Below are 14,481 nucleotides of genomic sequence, written 5' to 3'. Positions count from 1 at the left end.
ATGAAATTTTATAAATTATTTTGCGCTTTTATAACAAAATGATAAAATTCGTATAAATTCCAACCATTTTTTAATAGAGACAATATGAAATTATAATTTAAAAATTAATCAAAACATTATATAAAAACAAAAATGAAAAACAAAACAAAAAACATTCGCTTTTGGGAGTTACCAAACCACTCTAAAAGGCTATAAAAGTAGTTCAATAACCTATAAAATTAATAAGAGGGAGTGGTCCGACCGGTCATTGCTAAGGAATTGAAGGTGATTCGCTACACCTAGAATCGACATTCGAAGGTTACTAAATCACCTTTAACAATTGGCCAAAGAGGTAGCCGACCACTCCAAAGGTATATAGAGATGGTTTGGTTATCTTTGAATGAATATTTTTTTTTAAAAAAAAAAACGTTTTATTTATTTTTCTTTTTGTTTTTTATGACATTTTGCTTGAGAGTGAAATTATAATTTTATAAGGGTTCAGTTGAGAAAATAATTATTTGTTATAAAGTCGTATCATAGGAATTTATACTTATTTTGAAACGAGTTGGATTTATTTATTATAAACTCAAATAACAAGCATTAATTTTAATAATTTTTCTTAAATATTTGCAGCCAAGACGCACGCACTACGACCGTACTAAAGCGACAGCCCACAGAAATTGACCGCTCGAGGACCACTCTAGAAGCGAAAGGTGAAACCAGGCTTCTGATTTTCGTGGGGCGCAGGCAGTATAACGCCAATTTTACTTTCATCTTTACCGCTTCGCCAAAACTCACAAAAAATCAACAACAACAACGACAACACGCGCGCCCCTTTCCTTTGCGGTACTTTAAAAGCCACCTACTTACGTGAGCACGTGTTTTTTTTTATTTTTAAAACACGCTCCCTTCCTAACGCATGCAAACCACGCGCCTGGCATGGACCTGTCCGGATCACTCCCGGTCCGCACGCATCAAGCACTCGCGCGTGGCCTCTCGCACATTCTCCTTCCCCCACGAAACCCCAGCTCGTGCGTAGTTACGCGGGTCCGGTTGTTGGATGACCGCCACGTGTGATACCTAATTTCTCTTCGAGACAGTGAAGAGGTCTTCTAGTTCTGGCCTCTGGGAGTCTTTTTTTTTTTTTTAAAAAAAAAAAAATTTTAATAAGTTAGTTCTGGGAGTCAAATATACAGAAAACATTTATCTTAATCAAAAGTGGTTTAAAAAACGAACACAAGTAGAAAAGCATATTCTGGGATTTACAGAGAACTTCAATAAAATCCCTTGCGTACCTGGACTCTGATCGAAGGCTCTCTTTCTCTCTCTCGACCTTTCTCTTCGCTGCTGTGTTTGATTGTGTGAGCGAAGATGCATTCGAGTCACTTGCTTCTAGAGGAGCCGATTAGGATGGCTTCGATCCTCGAGCCATCCAAGGCGGTAAGCGTCTTCAATCTGCTTTTTGTTTTGTTTTGTTTTTTTTGAACGAAAGCCTTTTCCTATTCTGTTGTAACGTGGATCTGTGCCGCAATCTCGTTGATAATTTTTGTTTGGGAACAAATAGCCAATGAAGTTTGATGTGCCATTGCTGAACCGTTTAGTTTTGATTTGTGATTTGGGATTTGTTTATTGGTTTTTTCAGAATTTCTTTCCTGCAATGACGAAGATCGTAGGCACGCTGGGACCCAAATCTCGATCCGTGGAGGTTATTTCGGGCTGCCTCAAGGCTGGAATGTCCGGTATGATAGGCTTTTGCATGCTTTTTTGTTCCATTACACACGCACACACAGATGGTCTTGTAAGCTTTGTTAGTAGGATTGTGATGGTCTTGGAATTGGTTGGTGCTTTGATTGGCAGTGGCCCGGTTCGACTTTTCGTGGGGAGACCCGGAATACCACCAGGAGACTCTGGAGAATCTGAAGGCGGCTGTGAAGAGTACTAAGAAGCTTTGTGCTGTATGTTATGTTATGTTATGTTGTGTTATGTTTCTAAGGTTCTGATAGCAAATGTTCTAAGAATTTCGTTTCCTAAGTATTTGTTTGGGTGCTGAATGGATAATAGTATTGGTGCATTTTAGTATTAATTGATATGGAGTAAAGTGGGTTGGTAAATGAATGTCTGAGAGTTTGAATTTGTTAACTGTGCAGCCTGACTGGTTTTGTTCTATTTAAATTTCTGGTAAGGTATAGATTAAAGTAGTAAATGAGAAAGCAGGATATTGCATCTTGATCGAATAACCGTTATTGAGAAAAGAAGAAAAAAAAATCTAAAGAAGCCAATGTATTTAGCTCATTGCTTTATACGGGTCCGAGATTTACCTGACAGGGTTGTATACATAAAGTGGTCCTGCCTTGTATGGGTTTCTCGTCATATAAAATAATAATAAAAAAAGTACTAAGCTCATTGTACGTTTTTATTTTTTTATTTTTTATTTTTTTAATAAACCTGTGTTTGTTTATTTTTCTTGTTTTCTTGGGTTTATTTAAGGAAAAAAAAAGGCACAGAGAGTGAATGTTTACTCATTTGGGCCCTCTGTAATTTATTAGGCATTGTTTGGTTAGTTTTTTTGAATTACTTTTATTGCTTTTGGAAGTGCTGATTTTGATATTTGGCTATTGAAACGAAAAGATCGGGAGCGAAATGCTAACCAAACAATAATGTAGTTTTTGCTAAATCTTAGTATTCAAGTAGTATTTGCTAATTGCTTTTGCAAAAACAGTGGGATTTGTCCCTTAAGTGACTGCTTTTATGAAAAGGAATTTAGCAAATTTCACTTCTTTGCATTTCAGGTTATGCTAGACACAGTGGGCCCTGAGTTGCAGGTTGTTAATAAAAGTGAGAAATCTATTTCACTTCAGGTGGATGGTTTTGTTATTCTGACACCAAATCAAGAAATAGAAGCCTCTTCGGAGCTATTGCCCATCAATTTTGATGGTCTGTCAAAGGTATGACAACAATATACATGAAACAATGTGTGCCTCATGTGGGTTTTGGGTTTAAGGGTTTTAGGGTCTAGCTGGTTTGTTGGGTTTCTTTTTTTTTTTTGGCTGGTATGGTTGTTCCTATGTACTTATGGGTGCCTTACGTTTTTTTTAAATATATTTTTGTTACTTATAAAAAATATATATACATGAAACAATGTGCATCAGTTTTATCTTTAATCAGATGAAATCTGTAACTTCATTGTAATGTTGCCTCTTTGTGGTTATTCTTTTTCTTAGTAGATTCTAGAATGAAGAACAAAGCCTTGAATTTGATTTTTGCAGGCAGTGAAGAAGGGAGACACCATTTTTATGGGTCAATATCTGTTCACTGGAAGTGAAACTACTTCTGTTTGGCTGGAGGTAAGAGCTAGGCCTCCTAGAAGGCCAATGCCATTTGAATATCTTAGAATTGTCTTTCATTTTCTTTACAAGGAGAATTTCTGACACAAGCATGCATGGAACTGATTAACTTGCGGACAACTGATTAGTTATATCTGGAGTTGAGCAGGTCTATGAATTGAAAGGAGAAGATGTTGTTTGTGTCATAAAGAATTCTGCAACCCTGTCTGGCTCATTGTTCACTTTGCACGTGTCTCAAATTCCTATTGATCTGCCTACTCTCACTGATAAAGATAAGGATGTATGGGCTACATTGCCTCCCTCATATTTTTTGTTAACTCTCTTCTTCTTTTTTATTTTTTTATTTTTATTATAAGTGCATTTTGTGATATTTATTGCTCATATCAGGTTATAAGTACTTGGGGAGTTAAAAATAAAATTGACTTCCTCTCTCTGTCATATACCCGACATGCAGAAGACGTTCGCCAGGTAAGTAATTTTTCTTTGATGTATTTGCCTTTTACTCTGGCTTTCTAGAATGGATATTGTTTCTTTATATTCTAGTTATTAGGTTTCTTTGAATATCTTACACTAACAGGCTTCTTTATGCTGAAATGCAGGCTCGCGATCTGCTTTCTAAGTTGGGTGACCTCAGTCAGACTCAAATATTTGCAAAGATTGAAAATATAGAGGTGAGTTGCATATCTTATTAGCTCATAATATTGACTGAGTTCTTTAGACAAATCCAATTTGATTTCAATAGCAGTGCTGAGTGGATTTCTATTTATGCATTTATGTTTCTCTTTTCAGGGGTTAACCCATTTCGATGAGATCCTACAAGAAGCAGATGGTATCATTCTTTCTCGTGGGAATTTGGGGATTGATCTCCCTCCTGAGAAGGTCAGTTTCCTAACTTGGACAAAGTAGTCATATTGATGATGTTAAGCTTTTCTAGTGCGAAGTTAATCTTTTGCAGTTGTGAATTAGGTAGCTAAGTGAGATGTATATAATTCTTCTTTTTTTCTCATACATCGACAAATTGCCTGCACATGTAGATAAGAAGTCATATGCTTCTCTCTTTACCTCTATTATTATATTCTCATTTACATACATTTCAATCTTCCAATTTATCGGAAATAAAATAAATGGAGTTTCACTGTACTCTTTATCTGTGATGTCTAATGTTTTGTTTTAGCTTATGGTTTAGGTTCCAAGCCCTGATTTACAAGTACCAAGATTTTAAAAGTTTACATGCCATAGAAAACTCATAAATGCCCTTTTTCACTTTAAAAGTCAAAAAGATAATTTGTCTTTGTGCTTCCTTAGAGTTTGAAACAAGTGATGTTTGGTTTTATGTAGCATGGAGAAATTATATTTGTGAAGGGGAAAATCCAAGAGAAATCCCTTCAAATTCTTTCTCGCTTCCATAGTACTTTTGGGCCATTAATAAATCTCCTATTATTAAAAAATGTCTGTTTAGACATTTTTTTTTGCCTTAAATTGTCAAAAATATTGGCAGGGTCTCTGAACACTCAAGATTTCCATACTACAAATACATTAAACGCTGAAGGGCCTGTATCTAAAGGGTTAGCATACAAAATATGTCTAGTTGTGTGTAGCATACCTTGTATGCTGTAACTGAATAAGCTTCATGTCATTACTGAAGCCTACTGCTAATATATCTGATATACCTTGCAGGTGTTTTTGTTTCAAAAAGCTGCCCTTTACAAGTGTAACATGGCTGGAAAGCCTGCAGTGCTTACTCGTGTTGTGGACAGTATGACTGACAACTTGAGGCCAACTCGTGCAGAAGCAACTGATGTTGCCAATGCTGTATTGGATGGTATTTCACTGTTTTTATGATTTAACAGTTGTTGCTTTAGAGGCCTTTGAGGCCAAAGTCATGGATTTCCTTGATATGGAATTGCATATAATACGTGATTGTATGTGAAATACTACAGTTGTGTTTGTCAGATTTACGTCAATCTTATGGTTCCTCTCCTCTCCTTTAGTTTTTATGGTTTCCATTTGACATTTTTTAATGTTATGACATGCTGGACTTTCTTTTTCTGACACATTTTCTAATGGGTGCAGGAAGTGATGCAATTCTTCTGGGTGCTGAGACTCTGCGTGGGTTGTACCCTGTTGAGACTATTTCTATTGTTGGTAAAATTTGTGCTGAGGTATATCTTTTCTTTGAAGTGTCATTTATAATTTTGTTGAGAAAAGTAATTTTGTTTTTGAATTTGAGCTTCGAACTTATGCAAATTGAAATTATTGACCTCATTGTACCTTTTAGTGAGTTGAATTCCGAAATTTTGCATTTGGAAAGTTTTGGTTGTCTTATAAACTTTCGTAGCATTATTTTCTGGTGCTCATTTTGTATTCTCTCTGTTTGGACTTGGACGGGGATGTTGACTTTGCATCGTTTATATAGACAAAAGTTTGTTATTTTCTATTTGTTCTTGGAAGTCATGAACTCCTCATGGATGCCTACAGATCTTATTATGGGTCTTCATACCTATTTTCTTAACGAAGCCAATGATTCACCCTTCTTAGAGGTTCTTCTCTTTGGACCCTAATACTATTTTGGTAGGTTTTCAGTAGGCTACCCTTGTACAAGGTTGGATCCTTGTATTAGCTATTCACATGCACATATCCGTGCATGCGTTATGATTGTGGGTGCTAGCAGTGTTCTTTTCCTTAGAAGGGAATTGTCATAGTTCTCTATCTTGTTCATTTTTTCTTACTGAATTGTGATGTTGACATTAAGAGTTGAAACACAAGGATTTGGATGGAGAGCCAATACTCAGCAGCATGGGTCTGGGATGTTATCTGCTGAACCAGTAAGACCCTGAATGGTTGAGAATGATAGCATCCAAACGAAACCAAGCTGTACCTGGCCTTATGTCCAACATGTTGACACTCCTGTTAACAAATATAGTATCTTTACATGTGTTCATTGACATTTTCAAGGTACTAATTGCGTAAAATGCCAACAATTGTAATTTGCTGCTGCTGTAGTTGTGCAATTCATGTTGACACTCCTGTTAACAACTATAATATCTTTACATGTGTTCATTGACATCGTTGAGGTACTATTGCATAAAATGTCAACAATTGTAATTCGTTGCCACTGTAGTTGTGAAATTTTGAAATTGGAATTTGGTGATTATTACATACGTACCAAGCATTCCCTACCATTGCTTGGATTATTTTTCTTATATTAATGTCTTATTTCAGACTGCTGATGTGCACAAATTTCTTCTAAGTTGCTTTGAGAAGAAATCAGTTTTTGTTTTAATGTGTTATCATAAGACACTACTAATTTCCATTTTGGTGTGGATACTTTTCATATTGCTGCATGTCAAGTACTCGGGGTGATTAGTTATGGTGGACTTGCCATCAATATGTATATATTATCAATGCTATCTGAATTGGAAATAACATGTATTATAATTCTTGATTTTTGTCAGCACACTTGTACAACGTTTTTCATAATGTTGTTTTTTCCCTCTGAAATAATCCTCGTAGGCAGAGAAGGTTTTCAACCAAGACCTTTATTTCAAGAAGACTGTCAAATACGTTGGAGAGCCGATGACCCACTTGGAATCTATTGCTTCCTCTGCGGTATTCACTTTTTAATGTTGCTCTTTTATTTACTAATTTATTTTGTTATTAACTTTTTCTTCTTTTTTTTTCTTTCTTTTTTATGAGTATATTTATTTTGTTAGTAACTAAATTTGTGATTGTAGCTCTGGTTGAAATTTATGTGCTATTAATTGCATGTCTTATAATCCGATATTCACTTGTCTAGGTGCGGGCTGCCATTAAGGTGAAGGCATCTGCTATTATTTGTTTCACTTCTTCAGGAAGGGCAGCGAGGTAATTTCTTGGTGGATAGTCACATACAAGTGCATCTCCTGGGCATCCTCGAATATTAAATGTATCTGTTTGTCCTTCCAATTTATGATCGTGCAAACTTCATTATATATATATATATATATATATATATATATATATATATATATATATATATATTGTGGGGGTTGGGTTTGCATCAATAATATTGTTCACATTGTAAATTCATGTGCAGCCTTTTGTTTTGACCCTACAGAATTTCTAAATAAATTACATGTATATTCAGATTGATTGCTAAGTATAGGCCAACAATGCCAGTTCTGTCTGTTGTCATCCCCCGGCTTAAGACAAATCAGCTAAAATGGAGCTTTACTGGAGCCTTTGAGGTATGCTCTTGACTCAGAATTATCTAGTGCACATTTACTGTGAAGTTTCTTACTTCGCTTCTACAGTGCTAGTGATCTTATAAAAAAAAAAAATTACTTTGTTGTTTTGACTTCAAAGAATTTATTTACTTATTTTTGTGGTAAGACAAAATATGTTGAAGAAATTCCTTCGAGTAACCAAATTCTTTTTGTTCAAATATTTGTGAGGTTTGAAATGATAAATTGGTTTCCCTCTTATTTTTTAAAGGATTCTGCTCTTATAATGTTAAGCATGTGAATAAAAGCCAGATTAATCACTAGTTCAATGACCATATAGGGGAATGGATGCTTATTAAAACTTTGTCTTATGCTGTTCTTTTTATGTTTATGATATCTTTCCCTCGTGTTGTTGGTTTGAAGCTCAGGTTGATATCCTCTTGTTTTCTTGTCCAGGACCCACTGTGTAATCTATCAAATCATATGTGGGAAAGCCTGTTGTACTACCCCTTTAATGTAATACTCCTTTAATGTATTCTTATTTAGTTCTCACTGGATTATTACTTGTAACACCAAACTCGTTTAATATCAAGAAAGTGAAGCTAAATCTAATTATGCCTTGGTTTTTTTACTAAAAGTATCGCCTTAATTTACAGTATGACTGGATATTGTTATCTATGGCTTTAATTCTACTTTGGTAACTAATTTCCAGCAACATGTTTTCTTTTCTGAACTCAATTTTCGTCTTCTCTCAATTTGTTGCAACTTCATGGCCATTTTTACTTTGTACGAAGTCTTTATATCCAAGCTAATGAATCTGTATCTGTTTGGTTAATTGTTAGGCAAGGCAATCACTTATAGTGAGAGGCCTGTTCCCCATGCTTGCGGATCCCAGACATCCTGTAAGTTGATTTTATTTTATATTTTGTAACTTGATAAATGTTATTGTTGGAAATTATCCACCAAAAAGAAAAACTCTTGTTGGAGGAAGGAGATGTTTTTATGGTAGGGTTCTCCTCCAGTATCATGATAAAACTAGTCTTCAGTGAAGACCTTTATTTTAATGCTGGATTGCTGATTCCAATTACTTTCCAGGGATCAACTCTTGGCTCTTGCTATAAGTTTTCTTCGACATCCAAAGATGCCTTCCTCCGTTTGTTAAAATATATTTTTTTCTCAAAACAAAAACGTTAACAAGGAATTCAAACACAAAACAATCAAAGCTCCTTTTCAAATGAAAAACAAAAACACCCTCCAAAACACATTAACAAACATAACTAGAGCACGTTATGAAAACACCCAATGTTTTCTTGGTTACTTCGGTCTTGATTGATTTCATTTGAATAAAATTCTCAATCTCCTATATGACTTTGCAGGCGGAGTCGACGAGTGCAACAAACGAGTCAGTTCTAAAGGTTGCCCTTGATCATGGAAAGGATTCAGGAGTCATAAAGTCACACGATCGGGTTGTTGTTTGCCAGAAAGTTGGGGATTCATCTGTGGTGAAGATAATTGAGCTTGAGGATTAATATGCTTTTCTTCTTGCCCTCAGTTTGAGGTGTTACTTATTGTTTTTTTGAAGCGGCGGAGGACTGTTGCTGTCACTTATAAAGTATATCTCCAGGTTATGGAGAATAGCTTGCGACTTTTGACATGTATTAAGAAATATTTACAGTCGGGCAATTATTTTTGTTTACTGAAGTTAGTCATGGGAAATATGCCTGTGATGTCCATTTTTACTTTGTTATCAAACTCTCATCACATCCGTTGATAGTTATAGTAGAAGAGTAATCCTACTCTTGACACTCGTTTCATTTTCGGCAAAACAAAGGACTCTGAAAGGATGTTTAATAAATGGCATGGCTGTAATTAAATTGGTGTATTTTTGTCGGTTGGTAAATAGAAGTTTTTTTTTTATGGAGATATATGAGTATCATTTCTCTTTTCTTAAAACATAATTTTGTGTGTTTTTTATACCACAAAAAAGTGCTTTGGATTGTTTTACCAAACGGATTTTTCCGCTCTGAAAGGTGTTAAAAATAGCGCAAGACCAAACAGCCCTAAACACAGGTGCGCTTATTCAGAATCTATGGGTGCGATCAGCAGAATTACCTTTTCGTCTACCTAAAATGGATAGGCATGAACGCATCCAAAACCAACTGCTACTTTTCTATGCTTCAAAAAAAAAAAAAAAAACTGAATTCAGAACAACATTTTACTGATTAAAATGCCTTGAAAGAAGTTTTATTGTGTTATATGTCAAAATAAAGACCAACTTCAATGATAAGATGTAATCGAAATGGAGGAACAAGAGCCTGAATACATACAGAACTACCCAAATTCACAACAAAATTTGGAAAATCCAAACTGAACAAGACAAAACAATTTTTTTTTTTTTTGGTCTACCTAACCTATCTTGTAATCTAAGCTATACAACAATTCAACCAGTAACAGAGGATGGTTCACCCAGCTTGTTACAAGAATGTTGTAGCTGTTGCTGTGGTTGTTGAAGATGAAGCAACTCCATCTCTTTCTGGCGGACAAGCAAAACCATCCTCTCATTCTCAAGCCTTCTCCGCTCGTTCTCAAGCTTAGCTTTCTCCATCTCCCTCTCCTTCTTGCTGCTAAACTTCACCCACTTCAACCGCTGCTTCTCTAGCTCAAACGCCTGACCTTGGTAGCTCACTTGCTGCTCCTCCAGCTGTAACATCCGCGCCCTCATCCACTGCTTTTTCTCCCACGGGCTCTTCCCCACATCGTGCAGCACGCTCATCACCTCGCCGCTCAGTTGCTGCATTAACTGCGACGATATACAAAACATTCCCTTTCTTGATCTTTTCCTCGAACACCCCTCATCGTTGGAACCGCTTTCCACTCCATCCTCGTCCTCTTCCTCATCAGAATCATCATCATCCTCCTCATAATCCTCCTCCTCCTCTCCACCAATTTTCGACCTCTCAGCCGCCATAACCGCATTCTCCGACGAATGGAAGCACCGTTGCTGTTGAGCCTGCTGCTGCTGAGTATGAGATGGCTCAGTGGCGACCTCCGGCGACGGACTTGCTCCTCCACCAGCAACCCCGTGACTGCAACTATTGTGGTACGCGCACATTTCCCTGAAAAACAAGTGCTTCGAATTCAGCAACTTCCGAACCTCTTCTTTCATCTTAGGTGACAAGTCCATCGTCTCCAACAAGCTCTGGTTTTCCACTACCTTGCAAGCCGTACCTTTCCCAAGAATATCATTCACTCTTTTATACCTCTTGTTCAAGTCATTGAACTTGTCCTCGCACTGCTGCGGAGACACATAGAACCCCTTCTCCATCATAGCCCGAGAAACAGATTTCCACTTCCCTTTCTTCTGCAACAACCCCGCAGTCTTCTTCTTCCCCGTTGGATCGGTCCCTTCGGACCCAGCTTCGTCGCCGATGTAATACACCGCCATTATCAGCAGCCTCACCATGGTGTCTGTCCACTTCATTCTCTGCCACGGTGACATTTTTCTCTTGGCATCCCCGGAGTTGCTGTCGTCGGCAGCAAAACCAGGCTCGTCTTCATCACTGAGGGCCGGCACAGATATCTTGGGTTTGGGGGCAAATGGGTATTTCGCGGATTGCTGAGATTGTGATGGTTGGTGGGGGTGGAGGAGGTGGGAAGGGTGGAGGTGGTGGTGAGGGTTTTGTGCGTTTGTGGGGCTTTTTTGTTGTTGATGCTGCAGAGGCAGTTCTAATCCTAGCATCCCAGAACCAATGTTAGGAAACATCCCGCCACCTAAACCATTTGGTTCCATCGGAAACTAAGACTGGTTATCAAAGGTTGTTCTCTCTTGAAGACAAACACAAACACCCAGGTGAGAAAAATTGTCACCGCCTACTGGCTGAGGAAAACATTCAGGGAAGTGGGTGAAAGCATACCCGCTAATTCAATAGATAAATTTGAACAAAACCCAGTAAAGGAAACTGCCCAAATCGCTAAAATCCGAAAGATTGGAATCCAATTGTCACATCACCAAGTCCTGAAGCTGCCCAGACCGATGATTGCCTTCCTGCAGATACAGAATCCACAACACAGAGAGAGAGAGAGAGAGAGAGAGGGAGAGAGAGAGGGAAATGGTGGGAAATGCATTAGATTGAGTGAACGGATAGATAAGGACAGACTATATACAGAGAGCGGAGCAGCCGGTTTTAGAATGGCAGGTTTTGTTTGGGCGGACAGAAAACTGCCCATGGTTTTGCTTCTCCCTGCTTTGTATTGGGAAACCCACAGGATTTCCAAAACAAAAACCAATGTACCACCTAAAATGCCTATTAAGATTTTTGGTTACATGTCATCACCCCGTTAATCAAAGGAAAGTCAACTACTTTATGAGTCGACACATTTGATGAAAAAATTTAAATAATAAAATGTTTAACTTTTTTTTCGTGTGTTTTTAGAGGCTTATTTTTATTTTGTTTTTTGTTTTTTGCAAAGGTTTTTAGAGGCTTAATATTAATATATATTTGATCAACTTAAGCTTGATATTATTTTAATTAGATTGATCCATTTGCTCTAGTTTTTGGTAACGTATTCTAAAAGTATTTCCTGTTTTAGAGAAAAAAAAACACACTTTATTAAAAAACTAAATTATGAAGAAAAAAAAAATTGATGTGTGCTAGAAAGTTGAATTTTATAATAAATAGTCACAATGAATATGAGTATGAATGCTATAATAATATGAGTTAGACTTACTTATGGTGTTTTTCTAGATGATATAGATTTAATAAAAAAAAATTATCTCAAAAAGTGACTTACGAATTATAATTTTTTAAGTAAAAAAATTAAATTTACGTCATTCAAAATGACGTTAGAAAAAGATCTAACATTTCTCGTAGAGTAGTTATGAATCAAGTTTGAAGCTTTCTCAATTGAGAGTTTCAACACTAATTTAAGAAACTAAAAAATCTTCTTACAAATTTTCAACGAGGAAATTAATGACCAAGCTCCTTGGCTTTATTGATTACCTACTTTCCTCTTCAAACAGGAAAAGAGAGAGATGATATAAATGAGAGCTCTCCCAAAAAGGTCAATTGTCAAATTCCTCTGTGCTTTTAGCTTTGGGCTCTCCAAAAATTGAGAGAAAGGAATTGATATTACATTGATTGAGATTCATACAAGGAACAATAGCTTTAATTTGAGCTGTGTATCTAAAATAAACAACCTAAAATGTGATAGCTCGTAAAAGAGACAGAAGATGTGGCGTACAAGCTGTAACAATAGCTGTTACGATGGTCAAAACTCAAAAGGTGGTTCGACCACGGACAGGTAAAAATTATTGTTATGACTTGCATACAGTACAAATTATTCATTATTTTTATTTTATTTACGATCTAATTATAGGCCACTCATTTAAAATAAACTGTTCAAATTAAACACTTATACTACCTATCTTAATCTGCATTACATTTTTTTTTCTTCTAATTAATCTTAATCCGCATTACATGATTGTGAATATGCATGCCGAAGACAAACTATTAGAGAAAATAGAGGTCTTCAATTTGTAAAAATAATTGGGATTTTAAAATACTATTTAGTATACAACTCCCCTACCGTGTAATTTTTTCATCAACTCAAACGGGTATTTTGAAAAAGATACTTTTTAGTACAATAGCTCATATGTTAATCAAATCCATATTAAAAATTGTTTTAAGTATTCAATTCAAATGAAAAAAAATAATCATAGTTTTATCATAGATTTGTCCAAGATGGGATGGGGTTTTGAATTCTGATCTTTTCACCCCTTTCAGTCACCTCCTATGATTAATTTTTCATTAACTTAAATGCTAGCATGTAAAATGATTGTTCTACCCCTGATAAAAATTTTAAAATACAATTATGGCCTTATTAAAAAAAAGAAAAAAATTATCAAAAAAATACTTTGATAGTTTAGGAAATTAGGGGGGAGTTAAAAGTACTTATTTGGTTTTGATAGTCTTTTCAATATTGTCTTACCAAAAAGAAAATATAACTGAATTGAAGATAAACAACTGCTGCAATGTGAAATCTGAAGGTACAATCAGGAGAGAAAGTCAAGGTAATATGTCTTTTAGGCTTAGGTATTTGGGTCGAAAAGGAGTTGACTGCAGTGCAGCACAACGTTTGGTTCCTTGGTATTATGATTTAATAATCACCACTCGAAAAGCTTAGTGAGATTAATTTCCTGGATTGTCACCTAACAAGATGGGTCCCCGAGGATAGACGAGAAATTCCCCTTCTTCTTTTGAAGACCCATTTCAAACAGGACAAGATTGACGCTGCAAGCAACCAGCATGCATCTTCATTGAACCTTTTGCAGCAGCCAGGTTGCTGTTGTTCAACCCAACAGATTCAACTAGTTTGGGTTCAAGCCTAAGAATTCATGGAAGGAACGAGAGAGGGTACTGGTTTGGATTGTTCGAGCAGGTGGGTCTTGCACTCCGAGCAGTTTGGATACTTGCTCGGGCACTCTAAAACCCGCACTCCTCTTTCTCATCACCTACCCGAATTATTCTTTGGACCCTTGAAAGCCACTAAAAGAGGGCCTGCAAGTGCTTTGGGGGTTTAGAGGAACTTCCAAGGCCTTTGGGCTTTAAAATATGGTGTACAAGCTGTATTGGGAGCAGCAAGGGATTCTCTCACACAAGCCCACAGGCCCATTGGAGATAGACATTGATGTACAGTAAGCTCCATCTCCACCTAAATGGAGCATCCTATTCCAAGAAGTTTCTGCATGAGCCCATGAATGAAAGAAAGAAAGAACCTCCTTGGGCTTAAGCTTGGGTTTGGAAATCGTTGTTGAAGGATTTCTTGATACAATCTGTGCTAGAATTGGGCAGCACATACTTTTTATATGAGATTATTATTGATACAAGAGTTGTAATCACTCAAACAACAGTTACAAGATAATAAATTAGATTATTTTTATTCATGTAAAAATAGAA

General features: G+C 36.4%; 2 protein-coding genes across 3 annotated transcripts; one reads left to right on the top strand and one right to left on the bottom strand.

Annotated features, from left to right (window-relative positions):
- Positions 1-1,187: 1,187 nt before the first annotated feature.
- Positions 1,188-9,448, top strand: LOC133872792 (pyruvate kinase 1, cytosolic). 2 transcript variants are annotated; one of them, XM_062310396.1, is made up of 17 exons: positions 1,188-1,419; positions 1,622-1,718; positions 1,837-1,934; positions 2,769-2,924; positions 3,246-3,323; positions 3,472-3,603; positions 3,711-3,791; positions 3,923-3,994; positions 4,113-4,202; positions 5,001-5,145; positions 5,397-5,485; positions 6,837-6,932; positions 7,120-7,187; positions 7,450-7,549; positions 7,982-8,041; positions 8,368-8,427; positions 8,902-9,448. In XM_062310396.1, exons 1-17 carry the CDS (start codon positions 1,351-1,353, stop codon positions 9,052-9,054), a joined length of 1,644 nt encoding a protein of 547 aa, XP_062166380.1. In that variant the 5' UTR covers positions 1,188-1,350; the 3' UTR covers positions 9,055-9,448. The 2 variants fall into 2 exon arrangements, with proteins under 2 accessions (XP_062166380.1, XP_062166381.1); XM_062310397.1 differs by lacking the exon at positions 7,982-8,041 and having other exon boundaries at positions 1,190-1,419.
- A 377-nt stretch (positions 9,449-9,825) lies between these two features.
- LOC133874100 (uncharacterized) lies at positions 9,826-11,796 on the bottom strand. Its single transcript, XM_062311932.1, has one exon. The coding sequence runs from the start codon at positions 11,313-11,315 to the stop codon at positions 9,966-9,968; it is 1,350 nt and encodes a 449-aa protein (XP_062167916.1). The 5' UTR covers positions 11,316-11,796; the 3' UTR covers positions 9,826-9,965.
- Positions 11,797-14,481: the final 2,685 nt, after the last annotated feature.

This window comes from Alnus glutinosa, chromosome 7 (genome assembly GCF_958979055.1).
Source record: "Alnus glutinosa chromosome 7, dhAlnGlut1.1, whole genome shotgun sequence".
Taxonomy (NCBI): domain Eukaryota; kingdom Viridiplantae; phylum Streptophyta; class Magnoliopsida; order Fagales; family Betulaceae; genus Alnus; species Alnus glutinosa.
Note: the sequence above shows the minus strand (reverse complement) of the source record. Positions and strands in the feature narration are given on the sequence as shown.

What these genes read in the sequence shown, in the direction of transcription:
- LOC133872792 (XM_062310396.1), top strand. Translation starts at nt 1,351, where the DNA reads ATGCATTCGAGTCACTTGCTTCTAGAGGAGCCGATTAGGATGGCTTCG. An exon ending in CCTCAAGGCTGGAATGTCCG is followed by an intron (nt 1,719 to 1,836) that starts GTATGATAGGCT and finishes TTTGATTGGCAG; the next exon opens with TGGCCCGGTTCGACTTTTCG. An exon ending in TGTTGTACTACCCCTTTAAT is followed by an intron (nt 8,042 to 8,367) that starts GTAATACTCCTT and finishes GTTAATTGTTAG; the next exon opens with GCAAGGCAATCACTTATAGT.
- LOC133874100 (XM_062311932.1), bottom strand. Translation starts at nt 11,315, where the DNA reads ATGGAACCAAATGGTTTAGGTGGCGGGATGTTTCCTAACATTGGTTCT.